Raw genomic sequence first — 13,667 nt, forward strand, 5'->3', positions numbered from 1 at the left:
AGCTCTTTAACTTGATGTAGTCCCATCTATTTATCTTTGCCTTCACTATTGTGGCGTTGGGTGCTCTGTCTTTAAAGATGTCGCTGAAGTGTATGTCACCTTCTGTTTCTTTTAACAATCTTTTTATAATTTTCCCTTTTTGGTCCTTTGCTTCCTTTGTTACCTTTATTCCCAGGTGTTTAGCTTTCTTTTTGGGTAGGGTGAGATATGAAATGGGATGGCTTTCTTAATTTCTTCTTTTAGCTTATTGTTTGCAGATAGGATGGCATCTGACTTATGTGTGTAGAATTTGTAGTCTGACACTTTGCTGAACTGGTTTATTGTTTTAATTAGTTTTCACATGGATTCTCTATGTATTATAAAATATCATATGGAAATAACGATAGCTTTACTTCTTCTTTCTCAGTCTGATATCCTTTTATAACTTTTTCTTACCTAATTGCTCTGATAGGAATTCTAATACTATGTTTAATAGTAGTGATGGAGTGAACATCCTTGTCTTATACTGGATTTTAGTGGAAAGGCTTTCAGTTTTTCACCGCTGAGAATGACATTCACTGTGGTTTTATCATACTTGGTGTTTACTATGTTGAGATATGTTCCATTTAACTCCAGCTTTTCATAATAATTTGATGCTGAATCTTAGCAGATGCCTTCTCAGCATCTGTTGAAATGATCTTGTGTTTTTATTTTACTTTTTGTTGATGTGGTGAGTTACTTTGATTGCTTTCAAGTGTTAAATCATTATCCCAGTTGATGATAATAATAATAATCCCAGTTGATGATAATATATAATAATCCTTTTAATGTATTGTTGAAATTAGTTTGCTAAGATTTTAGTAAGGATTGTTGCATCTGTTCTCATTAGGCAGACTGATCTTTAGTTTTATTTTCTTGGAAAGTATTTTAAAAAATATATTTGAAAATATATTCATTTTAAATAGGCAGTATTGGAGTATCCCCAATAGGTTTTACCACCATAGTGCACCCATCACCATTTCATAAAAGTTAAAAATGAATAGACAGGAGAACAGACCACAAGTGCTGGAGCAAATAGATTCAAAGCACAAGGGACTATGGTGATGGCACAAGGGCCTCTGTGGGCAGCTTTTCTTTAATGGTGTCTTAAGCACAATGGCTGGTGCCCTCGGCCTGGACTGAGCAGGCCTAGCTATGCGCACTTCTCTGCTTGCCTCTGTCGGGGGTTACCTTGTCTCCACTCCACACGGGCTTCGTGGCATCCCTGGATGTGCTCTCTCCCTTCATTTCTTGTTTTCTTACTGGATCGTGCTTCTTTGTAAACTCATATCTTCAAATTCATTGATTTGCTTTCCATGTGGTTTATTCTAGTCCTATCGCTTTCTTTAATGTTTTCATCTAATCTCTTTTCATTCTGCAACTCCTTTATTTGCTTTAGAGTATCATTTGCAATGTTCTATTCATTCATTTGTTTCTTGGTATATTAATTTGTTTCTCTATTTTTTCTTGCATATCCTTTATCTACTTTATCATCTCTGAGTTCTTCCAATTTCTTCATGATGACAAGCCTTGGATCCAGCATAAGACCATAAGTTGCCTGCACTGGGGCCTGTGATGGATCCCAAGATGTTGGTGTGTGGGTTTAGGGTTAGGGTTGCTTTCTCATGAGTCACTGACATTTGGTGACACCCTACTCAGCTCAGATTGGGGCATGTACTTGTTCTCAAGGTACAGGGGAAGGGATGTGTCTGGGATTTAGCTACCTTCCTGGAGGGTTACTTGATTGGTCTAAAACTGAGTTTTCTCCTCTATAGTAATTAGTACTTATCACATCTTATAAAAATTATAATAATGGTACTTAGGACATAGAATCACTTTAAAGACTAAGAGATGCATATATATTATATATGGGAAGCACTTAGCCTGGCACAGAGCAAGCATGCCATGTGTGTTAAATGCTATTTCACCAGTGTAGGTAATAACCTGTACTCTGAAACTGATATATATGTCTCTGCAACTTGATGTATCTCTTCTGTTTTCTTCACAAATATGATTTTTTTATTAAAGATTTATTCATTCATACAGAACTGGGGTGCAGGCCAGAGATGCGGAGGGTGAGAGGATTCACCAGAGACAGAATGGGGAGCAGAACAGGCAGATCGACGAAGTACACTGCTGAGGGGAGCAGCGGGTGGGTCAGGAGAGGTCTGCCTTGCCATGTGGGCACCGCCATGGCAGGTGGGGATCGAACTCATACGGAAGTGGCTTAAGCTTCCTAGTGCTGTGCTTCAACCTGCTGCACCACCAGGGAGGGCCACAAATATGATATTTTATCATTAGTTTATTCACATTTTTTTTTACTGTAAGTGTATTTCCTCTTTTTTCATTATGTTCATAGCTAACATTTGGGCACTTATTTAGTGCTTGATGCAGTGTGAAATGTCTTGTGGACTTTGGAGTGAAAGCTGGAGACTAGTTTCTGGTCCCACATATCTGTTTCATTCTTTCTGTTTTGTCAAGACATTCAGTCTTTCTTAACTGCAGTTTTACCATCTATAAAATAGGAATATTTTTCCTTTTTTTTTTTTAAGTTGTTGGGATGTAATGATATGTCTTCACAAACCCTTGATGAAAATATAATGAATATGCTAATATAAATGTGACATTTGTCAGAATTAAATGTCATGCTTCTGTGTCACCTTGCCTTTCAGTTGATGTTACCTAGTTATAGCTTGTACCATTTTCTCAGTATAAGTCTTATGTAACAGAATCATGAAAAAAAGAAACATTTTAACCTGAAAACTCCATTGCATATTCTACAGTGTAAGAAAGAGTAGTATAGTAATTGACCTGTATATATTCAGATGTCTGACATGGTAAATATATAAAAGGGTAAAGAGGAATGTAAGAAATCCATAGCAGAGTCTCAGTTCACATGAAGCCACTGATTATTTGCTGATTATTGTTGAATAACTTTATGAAGGAGGAACTTCCTGAGTTAATTTTATTTTTGGATTGTATATAGGAAGATAAATGAGGTGTTCTGGAATATATAGTAAAGGGCTGTGAGCCCAGAACCTTGGGTAGCAGGGTAATGTGAAGTCAGCAGTGAAATGCATCTCTGACTGGAGATGGCCTCCTTTGGATACAAGACCTTGGACAAAAAAGCCTTTGAACCTCCTTTCAATAATCACTAAAAATGTATTATTGTGAAGGGTTTTAGAAGATTACATGAGGCTTATGATTTGTGAGTCTGTACATTATTATTATCATAGTTATCAGAAAGCAATGAGTAGAAGCAGCTTTCTCTGGGATAGGTGCTCGTTGAAAGGGATTTTGAGCTTGATTTAGGAAGGAGATATTTGCCATAATAAGCAAATCATTTACTGCTAAGGCTGGAAAGAACTTGGGAGAGCAATATAGGCCAATGTTTTTGTTGGTTATTGTTAAAAACTTTAAATTTTCTCTCTTGAATGTTAAGATTTGATCTAGACTAAGGACTATGAGGTATAATATTTGCTTATTTTTATTTCCTAATCTGGCAACCCCACTCTGGATGGGGACTAGGAGAAAGTGCACTTTCCTCTTAAACACTTCAGTCTCCCTCTCCCCACCCCTCTTTGTGTGTGTGTGTGTGTGTGTTGCTTGCTTCTTGGTGGTGGAGATTCTACACATCAGAGATTGGGTATAAAGAATTTATAAATCATACTGATTATTGAGGTAAAGGAATCAGATCTTTAAACCAAAACAAAACAGGAGCCTGTTGACTACTGTTTTGGATATTGTCCTCCCTGGGGTTCTTAATTTGATACATAATACTACCTAAAAAGAAAAAATGTAAAAATGTGTTTTTTTTTTTTTTTTGGTTGTTGTTGCTATAACTATAGTAATAGGTTAGTAATTATCAGGTTAAATAGCCATAGAGAGAGATTCAACTCCTTTGTACTTCTAGTGATAAGCTTCAGGTTTGCATTTTGAATTTAGGTCTGTATACCAGTAAGTATATTGTGCATGTCTATTGTGTCCAGGACCTGGGACATGGTAGTGAAGGAAATCAGACACTGGGAACTGGTATGTCCAGCGTGCAGTCAGACTATTTTTTTTTTGTTTAAATAATATAATAGCTTATTTTTACATTTCATGCATTTTCCCATCTCACTTGTAATCCCCATGGACTTCCTATCACCAAATCACCCGTGTGCCATCAATATAGTCAAGTGCACTCCCCCCACCCCAAGTTTTTGATCCCATTCCCCATTCCCCTCGTTCCCCTGTAAAATGTCTCTGGTATATAGTTGTTCATTATTGTTATTATTTTCTTGCCTGGTCCTTTATACTCCTGCTATGAATGAAACCATCCGGTATTTTTCCTTTTCTTTCTGGCTTATTCAGTGAAACTATTTTTAAGCATCCCGTTTTATACTTCTAGATCCCAAGCTTCAGCAAAAGCATATCTTTTTAATTAAGCTCTGTATACATTTTGCATTTTCCCAGGACCACCTCCTCAAAACAGCTTCCTCACACACATACAAACACCTGGATTTCTTTCCTTAATTGGCACTCTATCTTTGCTGAAATGCTGGGCTGCGCCCGCATGAACTTTGTACATGTTCTTGGCTCACAGTCCTGGTTTCCAAGGGTTTTTCCCTTGGACACATGTTTTCACGTATACCAGGTGGACTGTCGCCAAACATCTAACAAGGTAAGGCAGGTATCACATCAACAGTATGTAATTGTGTTTTGGTGGAATGCTTTCTTTTTTGAACATTTATTTATTTATGCACACAAGAACTAGGGCACAAGCCAGAGATGTGGAGGGTAAGGGGATTCACCAGAGATAGAGTGGGAGCAGAACAGGCAGGTCTACTGAAGTATACTGTTGAGGGATGGTAGCAGCGGGCTGGTCAGGAGAGGTCTGCTGTGCCATGTAGGTCACCTCCCTGGTTTGGGAGCAAACTTGAGCAGCAGTCCTGAGGATAGCTTCATAGTGCTGCCCTTTTAACCTGTTTCCTCAGGCAGGGCACTGGTGGAATGATTTTGTAGAATAGTGTAAAGCTAAAGTATATAACCTTGCATTTTTAATATTTGCCTATGCAACTGAGGAATGAACAGGTCATATGAACACTAAAGCTACTTTGTGAGTACTCTATAGCTAGTGCTTGACTTTATTAATTTATCATTCTTTTCTAGTAAATTGTATTTAATTTTTCCTTTTAGTGGAAAATGGCTTAAGGTAAAATTAAGTGACAATAAATATAGTCATATATTCACATCTAAGTGAAATATGATGCTTTTTATTATTTGTCAATATATGTAATGTGTCATACGTGTGTTCTAGTATATAAGGAGTCACTTTAATACTTTATTTGACTAAGGTAACTAAGGTATTGTTCACTACTGAAGTCATTCTAATCTTCAATCAGACATCTACAAAATAAAAAGTAACCATGGAAACCAGTTGCTTATATTTAAGATGAGAAGCTTTGTTTAGATAAGTGTTACATAACTTGAAAAAAGAATGCCTTGTTTTTAAGCATTTATATTGAAAAATGTGCTTGTATGAAAGTTCAACCCATGGAGGATTTTTTATTTACATTTTTTATGTTTTATTTTATTTCACAGAATGCTGCAGTAGACTGTAAAATCACACAATCTACAGCTAGAGAGAAACACTTTGATAAAAGTCCCACTAAAACAAGGCACCCTCGAAAAATTGATCTGAGAGCTCGATACTGGGCATTTCTCTTTGACAATCTTCGCAGGGCAGTAGATGAAATCTATGTAACCTGTGAATCAGATCAAAGTGTGGTGGAATGTAAGGTAAGGTTTACTTCTGGGCTATCTATTATATTTGAAATCAGATTTTTGGTTTTTTGCTAAACCTGACTTTATTCTGGTGATATTAAATTCTGTAGACTTTTTTATTAACTCCTGTGGGAAATTGCTACTATACTAAAACTAATTATTTTGCCTTAGATTTTTTCCAGCTTTATTGAGCTGTAATTCACAAATAAAAATTATGTTTAATCATATAAATATGATTGTTTTCTATACATTTACATTTTGGAATGATTAATATAGTCAAATGATCAAATCTATTATTCACATGGTTATCATTGCTTTTGTGTATAATGAGAACAATTAAGGTGGACTTTTTGATTAAATTTGAAGTATGCAATGCCATATTACCTATCCATGGTGTACATTACATTCCCAGAGCATATTCAGCTCATAAGTGAAATTGTGTATCCTTTGACCAACATTCCCTGTCTTCCCCCACTCTGAGAGCCCTGCTCTCCTCTGCTTCTTAGATGCCAGAGTGCTTCAGGTTTTTCTTGGTTTTCCTGAGAGTACTTCTGTTATTAGTTTGTTTTTCTTTTTCTCTTTCCCCTTTGTCATTACCTGAAAATGTAGTATTATATTCTGTGCAAGAGTTAATTGAAAATTGTGTTGATATATAACCCAGGACAAGAAACAAAGCTTTAGTTATTTATAAAACACACATAATTTTATCTACATTCTCTATTAGTACTGTAGGTGGCACTAGTGATTTTTTTTTCCTTAAAGATTTATTTATTTATTTATTCGTACAGAACTGGGGTACAGGCCAGAGATACAGAGGGTGAGAGGATTCACGAGAGACAGAGCGGGGAGCCGAACAGGCAGATCTACAAAGTACACTGCTGAGGAAAGCAGTGGGCGGGTCAGGAGAGGTCTGCCACGCCATGTGGATCTCCTCCCGGGCAGGCGGGTTTCGAACTCACGCGAAAGTGGCTTTAGCTTCTTAGTGCTGTGCTTTAACATGCTGCGCCACCAGGGAGGCCCCCCCCCTTTTTTTTTTTTTTGGTTTATGTTTGATGTCTTTAATAGGGCATTGATCCTTTGCATTGAGTTACTTATCATCATTGTGGTCTGAGAAAAGTGAGATTGATGGCTAACAATAAACAATCCTGGGTGGGACTTGAATATTATTGCAAGGTGTGTTTTCTAATTTAGATAACCTGTATTTATAATAGGATATTAAATGGAAACACAACCAGTCTCTAAAAGTTTACTAAAAAGCTCAGTCTGTTAGTAAATACAAACTATATACTATATTATTTTATAGTAAATAAAATTATATTGAGAAAATTAGAGTGATATATCTCAGAAATATTAGAGGTGTCTTCTGTTTCTACTCTGAACATGAGTGAAAACCCTAGAATTCTTTTGAAATAGATGAAGTGAAATAGTTGAAATGTCAAAGAAAAGTTACACATTGAGTAGCAGCTGTATTTCCTCTAAAACTTGAAGTTTAAGAATATGAGTCATCAAAAATAGGTTTCAGAGTGGATCTATATTGAACAGCATCATGTAAAACTTCTGTTTCAAGAACATCATATACTTGGAGTGCAGTGAGTCAGCATGTTCTGGAGGAAAAAAACACTGTTGGACTTAATTCTGGGTTATGAGTTCTTCTGTGAGTATAGAATCTAGATGTAATCTGTTGGTTAACCTGAAAATAAGTCAACTCAGTACAGTCCTTAGTTTTGATTAAAAAATAAAAGATTGAAGAAATAAAATTTTAAAAAATTGTGTTCTTCTTTATAGAAGTGAGTTTGTCTGATTACAGTCATGTCTGTGTAATGAACCAAAACTTCTTTCCTCTGTCTGTAATACTATTTCAGAAACTGACCATAAGACAGTTTTTATTTCTGTCTCAGCTACTTATTCACCAAAGCTTTGTGAAGGTTGAGCAGTAGTAAAAATTTATTGTGTAAGTTGTAGATTGTAAGAATGGAGATTTTCATGAGAGTTGAGATGTGTTTTACATTGTTTGTACTGCATTAATACACTAAAAAACTTAGGCTGAAAATAAAATTTGTGAGCTTAAAATTTATGTTCATACCCAACTCTGTTCATCTCTCTATCTAATACTTATAAATGGTTTAAAAAGATAAGTTTATTATTCAGTTTAAGAATTTTGGGAGTATATCCTTTCGTATTTTTGTTTTATTCTTTTCTCATTGTAAAAGTACTTCCATTGTACATTTGATTACTACCCTTATGAGATACATAACTTAAGGTATGTTTTTCATTTTCCAGGTGGATTCAAGATCTATCCCTAATTGTGATTTTTGTGTTTCAGCTTAATTAACTGTGCTGTTCAGTCTGTCACACATGTAAAATACAGTTAATAACACTATATTATATAATTCACATAAGTATAGCATTATAATGAAAAGTATATTTCCTATTTGAGCTAGACTATCCTTTTCTTTAGCTAACAAAGCCCTCCTTTATAATCAAAAAAGGTTAAATTCTTCTTTTTTTTTTTAAGTTTGAAAATATGCCATTAGCTCCTTAACTGAATGACTTGCTAAGAATTGACATTCCAGCAAAATATTACTAACCTCCCCACTGTATTTCCCTTATAACATGGGCTAGAGGGTAGACTATGGAGAGTATCATTTTTAGTGTGCTTTTAATGAAGTGGCAGCTTTTCTCTTAACTCCTTCTCATAAAAGTTTGAGGTGGGACTTGAGTTGCCTATAAAGTTTGTGCAAATGGCTGCAGGAAAGGGAGACTGAATCTTTGCCTCTAGAATGTGTTGAGAGTGTTTGGCGGGGGTTTGGAGGGTGTGAGCATGTGGGACTACTTTCTATGTTTCCCATTTCTACTTTGGGGAAATCGAAGGTGAGACACTATAATACTGGGGGTACCCTTGGACATAGTTTCTAGTACCTACATATTTCAGCCTTACAGATTTCATAGCACACTAGGCTTGCTGGAGTAGATCTTGCCAGCTGTGCTTGATGGCACTAGATGGTTGTACCAACTAAGAAGGAGAAGGGATGGAAGTTCCTGGCAGTTGAGTAAAGAGGACACCAATGAATCTCATGATTTATATGAGGGAAGGCATGTGGACATTAGTGAAACTATACGGGAGATGTTTCAGTGGCTTCTTAAGAAGATACTTGGTTAGGAGAGGATATGTAAAAGTCTGATAGAATGAAGCAGATACTGCTTGGGTAGAGCCATTGTGATGTCATTGTCTGCTTTTGGTATTAGAATAATGTTGGCTTCATAAAATGTATTTGGGATTGTTCACTCTTTCTGTGTGTGTGTTTAAGGTTTATTTATCTATGCATGTAGAACTGGGATATAGGTGCAGAGCTGAGAAGAGGATTCACTAGAGACAGAGTGGGAACAGAACAGGTTGACTGGCAAAGTATATTGCTGAGGGAAGCAGCGGGTGGGTCAGGAGAGGTCTGCTATGTGGGTCACCTCCCTGGCTGGGAATCAAGCTCACGCTGAAGTAGCTTTAGCTTCTTCTATTGCTATGCTTTTAACCCACGACACCACCAGGGAGGGCCCTCTTTCTGTATTTTTTTTTTAAAGAGCTTGAGAAGAATAGGTGTTAGTTCATCTTTCAGAGTTTCATCTGGGCCTGGGCATTTGCTTTTCGTGAGAATTTTGATTACTCTGTTTTCCTAGTTAGAATTTGTGGATGTTTTCTATTCATTTGGGTAATTTTGTAAGCTTCTCTGTATTTCTGAGTTGTCTGTGGTAACTTCTCCTCTTTAATTTCTGATTATATTTATTAAAGCTTATTAGAGTTTTTTCCCTTTTCTCTTGTTGTTATCTTTATTAGTCTACATTGAGTAAGGGGTAATAACTCCTATTCTTTTCAGAGACATTATCTGTCAAACCATTGTCCCTGTGGTTCACTGTTCCAAGAGCAGTACTTCATGGGAACCAGGCCCTGTAGTTGTCTCTGCCAAGGCCTGTAACATTTGTTCTCATTTGTAGGGACTGCTCCATTGTTTTCCAGAAGTTCTAAAGTCTCCACCTCTGCATTGTTTCTATGGCCCTTGTTAGGACTCACTGACATCTGCTGGGCCTTCTGAGATGAAGACAACTAACTAGCAGGGCCCACCTAGAGCTCCCCGGTTTCACTGGGGGCACCTGTCATCAGTGTTGATGATTCCAGGACTTGTCCCTGGCTTACTGAGACCTGTAAAAGTCTACTGTAGTAGTTCTGCTTCTGGGCCCCTTTCTGTTGTTTGCTGGAGTTTGCATGGGGGCCTATGTTGGCAGGTCTAATTCCAGGTCCTGTCCTGTATTCTCTGAGATCTGCTAAGGAATGCTGTCAGTGAATTTGCTTCCAGAAGCTTCCCTGGAGCTTTGGAGGTGTTTGTTGAGATCTGTGTTGGCATGCTTTGATCTGCTTCCAAATCACAACCTAGGGTTGACTAAAGTTGTTGCAGGTTATTGCCTGTGGGACTGTGTCCATGACCGGCCCTGGAGTCACTGTGGTCTGTGCCAGTGTGTGTGGAAGCCTACTTTAATTAAGTTCTGCTTTAGGGAGCTGTCCATGAGCTCAGTGAGATCTGCGCCAATATCCGTGGAGGCATACTATCTACAGTAAGTCTGCTTCCAAAGTAGACTTATCATCTTGGCTTTTAAAACCTTTTGTAGATTCTTAGTGACTTTTCCAGGCATATTACTTCAGTACTAAGTTGTCTATGTGTGCTGTTATATTAAGGGCTCAGAATTAACAGAGCATTTAAAAAACAGACTCCTTAGATCCAATCCAAATTCTAGCATTGCCTTAGAATCTGAAAGGCTTTGATGTTTTAACTGGGGACTGTTTATTAAATAATTGATTAAATGTCTCTCATTAGGGAACTGAGATAACACAATAGAATGAAATAACTATTCCCTGAGATTTTGAATAGGAATCCTGTTTTTCCTATTTGTTATAGCCATGTGTAGTTTTTAGATGAGGGCAAGAAGGTGGGTATAAATTAGGAGGATGTTTATTCAAATCAGTTAAATTCACTGTCTTCTAATTTATTTCTTTGTGTTGTGCTCAGTTTGCACATAATATATTAGGGGCCTTTATGGGTTTGTCTTTCTACCCATTTTGTTTAGATGAATTCTCAATAAAGTCTAAAAGTATGAGAAATTTTGATATCATTGTTTTAGATTTTGGGTTTTCTTTATTTTGTGCTTAGATAATTGTGCATCTAAGGAAAATGCCTCTTCAGTTTTCTAAAAACTCTTATGATTAGAATTTACTGTTGTTGTTATTCTACTTAGCTATAAGAAACTCACCACTCACCATTTGAGTTATCTTAGTGAGAAATACAGCCAAGAAAAACATCTAGTCAAGCCAACTTCCAAATGAATCGAGATAAAAATTGGTCAGTGGAGTAATATATTTTTATCATTATACACACAGTTGCAAATTTGGTCCACAAAAATTCTGGTAAAGATTAAACTATAAGGGAATTGTTTCATAGGCAGCTTTTTATAAGTTTTTATTTGGTGAATATATTACGCGTTCTATTTTAGTTCATTTTTTTTAGCAGGGTAAGTTAAGGGCTTAACCAAGCAGTAAAAAAACTTACTAAATTAAAATTTCATTTGTGATCAACCTTAATCTAAATATTTTTGAAACTGCTTTCTGCATATGTTGTCTTCTCAGTCAGGACTCTGAGAAGCTGTGGGAATATACAGGGACACACTAAAACCTGGCTTTCTCTTCTAAATTGTGGAATGGGACTATATATCATGGGGTGGTGACCTCTGTGACCCTGTGCCACCCCCATAGAGTCCAAAAGAATGACCTTCTGGAGTAAACACATTGGTTCTTTTTGGTTTCTGATAGTAAGAACTAGGGGAAGATATTTGGAAACAATGATAAAGGGGTAATGATAACCATGAGCAATAGATAACATTAGATAATTTCAGAAGTGGCTTACTTGCCATTTTGCTTTCAGGTCATTTTTCTTTTGAACTGTTTATTCCACTAGTTCATTAGAATCACAGAAAACTGTTCTTAAAAAATAATGCTTGCAAAATTTACTTTAATTTTGGGAAAGGTCTTTTTTTTTTCCTGAAACTCCTTTTTATCATTGCCTTCTCATATGATGCATATTTCTACCACTTCATCACCACAGGGGTACAGCACTGTGCTCCTTCCTGTAGCTGAACTGGAGGATGTATTGATGTCCTGGGGTCCTGGGCCCCTGGGCCTGTGTACTAGTATTGTGTGTCAGGAGTACAAAGGGATGGCGCCAACCATCCTGCTCTGTGCGCCAGTAACTAGAATTAATTACAAACCAATCGAATCCGTTGCAGCCAATTGGTAAACTAATTGGTAATTTTAGCTGTACATCTATATGTAGTTATCTGAATGCCTATAACATTACCTTCAGAGCCACTTTTGTTCTGTTTCATTCTGCTTGACAAAATGGCCTTCATAGCTGTAGGGAGAAAGATGTGCATCAGTGACTGTGAGGCTGCTCCAGCTGCTTGTCTTGTTTGTATTCCCTTGTTCGTAAAACACGACTCAGATTACAGCTGCATGGGACCACTCTGATCATTTCTGATAACGTTGAGCTAAACATTCCTTAAAATAGATTAAGCCACCGAATGTACTTTCTCTGTGCCAACTAGTATCAGAAATATAGCTACTCATAGTCTTGCCCTTTAGAGGGTTTTTTCTTTTTCAACAAAGAAGGAAATCAGTAGAAAACTTCTGAAATAAATTGTTCTGAATTAAATCTTTCTGTGCTCAAATGCAGGTGACTTAAGTTGAATGAATTTAATGAAAGAATTTGAATTATATTAGTAGAATTGAGAACGGAAGCCAACTAATTTTTAAAATTTTTCCTTTTCCTGATTGTAGAAGACTTTTATCACCAGAGATTTGGCACCAGGGATTATCTTTGAAAGAAAAATCAACAATACTTCTTTGTTTAGAAGGACTTTTTAAAGTAGAATGTAACTTTTGTAACTGAAGGAAGGGTGGTATAGTGTATTTAGTTTGTGAACAATTTCAGAGTATCTCTACATCTTTTAAAACATAAGTGAAAATGGTTTTGAGATCTTTGAATGCCACTGATACCTGAAAATCAAACTAAGATTTAGTTATAGGAAACTAATGTATTTATAAAACAAAAAATAATTTTTATAACTAGCTAGCATTTCATGATTGTCATTTCTGGGAGCTGACTTTTGTAGTAAAAGGAGATTATTTATAGAAAGGTGAGAATGGCGTAACACTGGTAAAGTGAATGTAATTTAGAGTTCTTTGTTTTATACATTTAAATGACAGCTTTAACCAATATCTGTATTCATAGTTATACTTGAGATCAGCTTCCCTTTCTAAGCAAAGAAGTAGAGTTCAGTGGCCTGTGCTTTCACCCTTTTTTTTTTAATAATAAATTTTCATTGACATTAAGATGCATCACTAATGAAGTCCATGAAATAAATCTTTGCCATATATGTAGGATGCTGTATCATACATTCTGCATGTAATGTGATTTTTAGTTAACTAAAGAAGAAAATTAGAATGCAGTAATGATAATTATCATAAATGTATATTTGTGGAACACAGATGATATGTTCAATCTAGTTAAGCTGATTTGAAAGTGGTTCTCTATCAAATCCATTCAATTTTGAACTTATTTTATCTTTGGAAGCTCTGCCACTAGAAATGTTGCATTTGATAACAACTCAAGTAACCCATCGAGTGTCATTTTTAAATCATGCAGAATTGCTTTGTGTCACCTGCGTAAAAAATATTGGTAAAATTTTAAGTATTTTCTTTTCCAAATGTTCCTTTTTAAACATGCTAGTACAACTGAGGACAGTATAAAGGACTAAGCATTCTTTAAGAAATTTTATTTTAGACA

At 36.2% G+C, this 13,667-nt stretch overlaps 1 protein-coding gene across 4 annotated transcripts in view; it reads left to right on the forward strand.

The window, feature by feature from the left end:
• SCAPER (S-phase cyclin A-associated protein in the ER) overlaps positions 1-13,667 on the forward strand; it is a 398,115-nt gene that overhangs the window by 37,447 nt on the left and 347,001 nt on the right. For all 4 annotated transcript variants that reach the window (XM_004688004.2, XM_004688005.2, XM_012728648.1 and 1 more), the window contains exon 4: positions 5,602-5,799. In XM_004688004.2, coding sequence (XP_004688061.1) covers positions 5,602-5,799 — 198 coding nt within the window. The remainder of the gene's footprint in view (positions 1-5,601; positions 5,800-13,667) is intronic.

This window comes from Condylura cristata, unplaced genomic scaffold, assembly GCF_000260355.1.
Source record: "Condylura cristata isolate star-nosed mole 26May11 unplaced genomic scaffold, ConCri1.0 scaffold00023, whole genome shotgun sequence".
Lineage (NCBI taxonomy): Eukaryota > Metazoa > Chordata > Mammalia > Eulipotyphla > Talpidae > Condylura > Condylura cristata.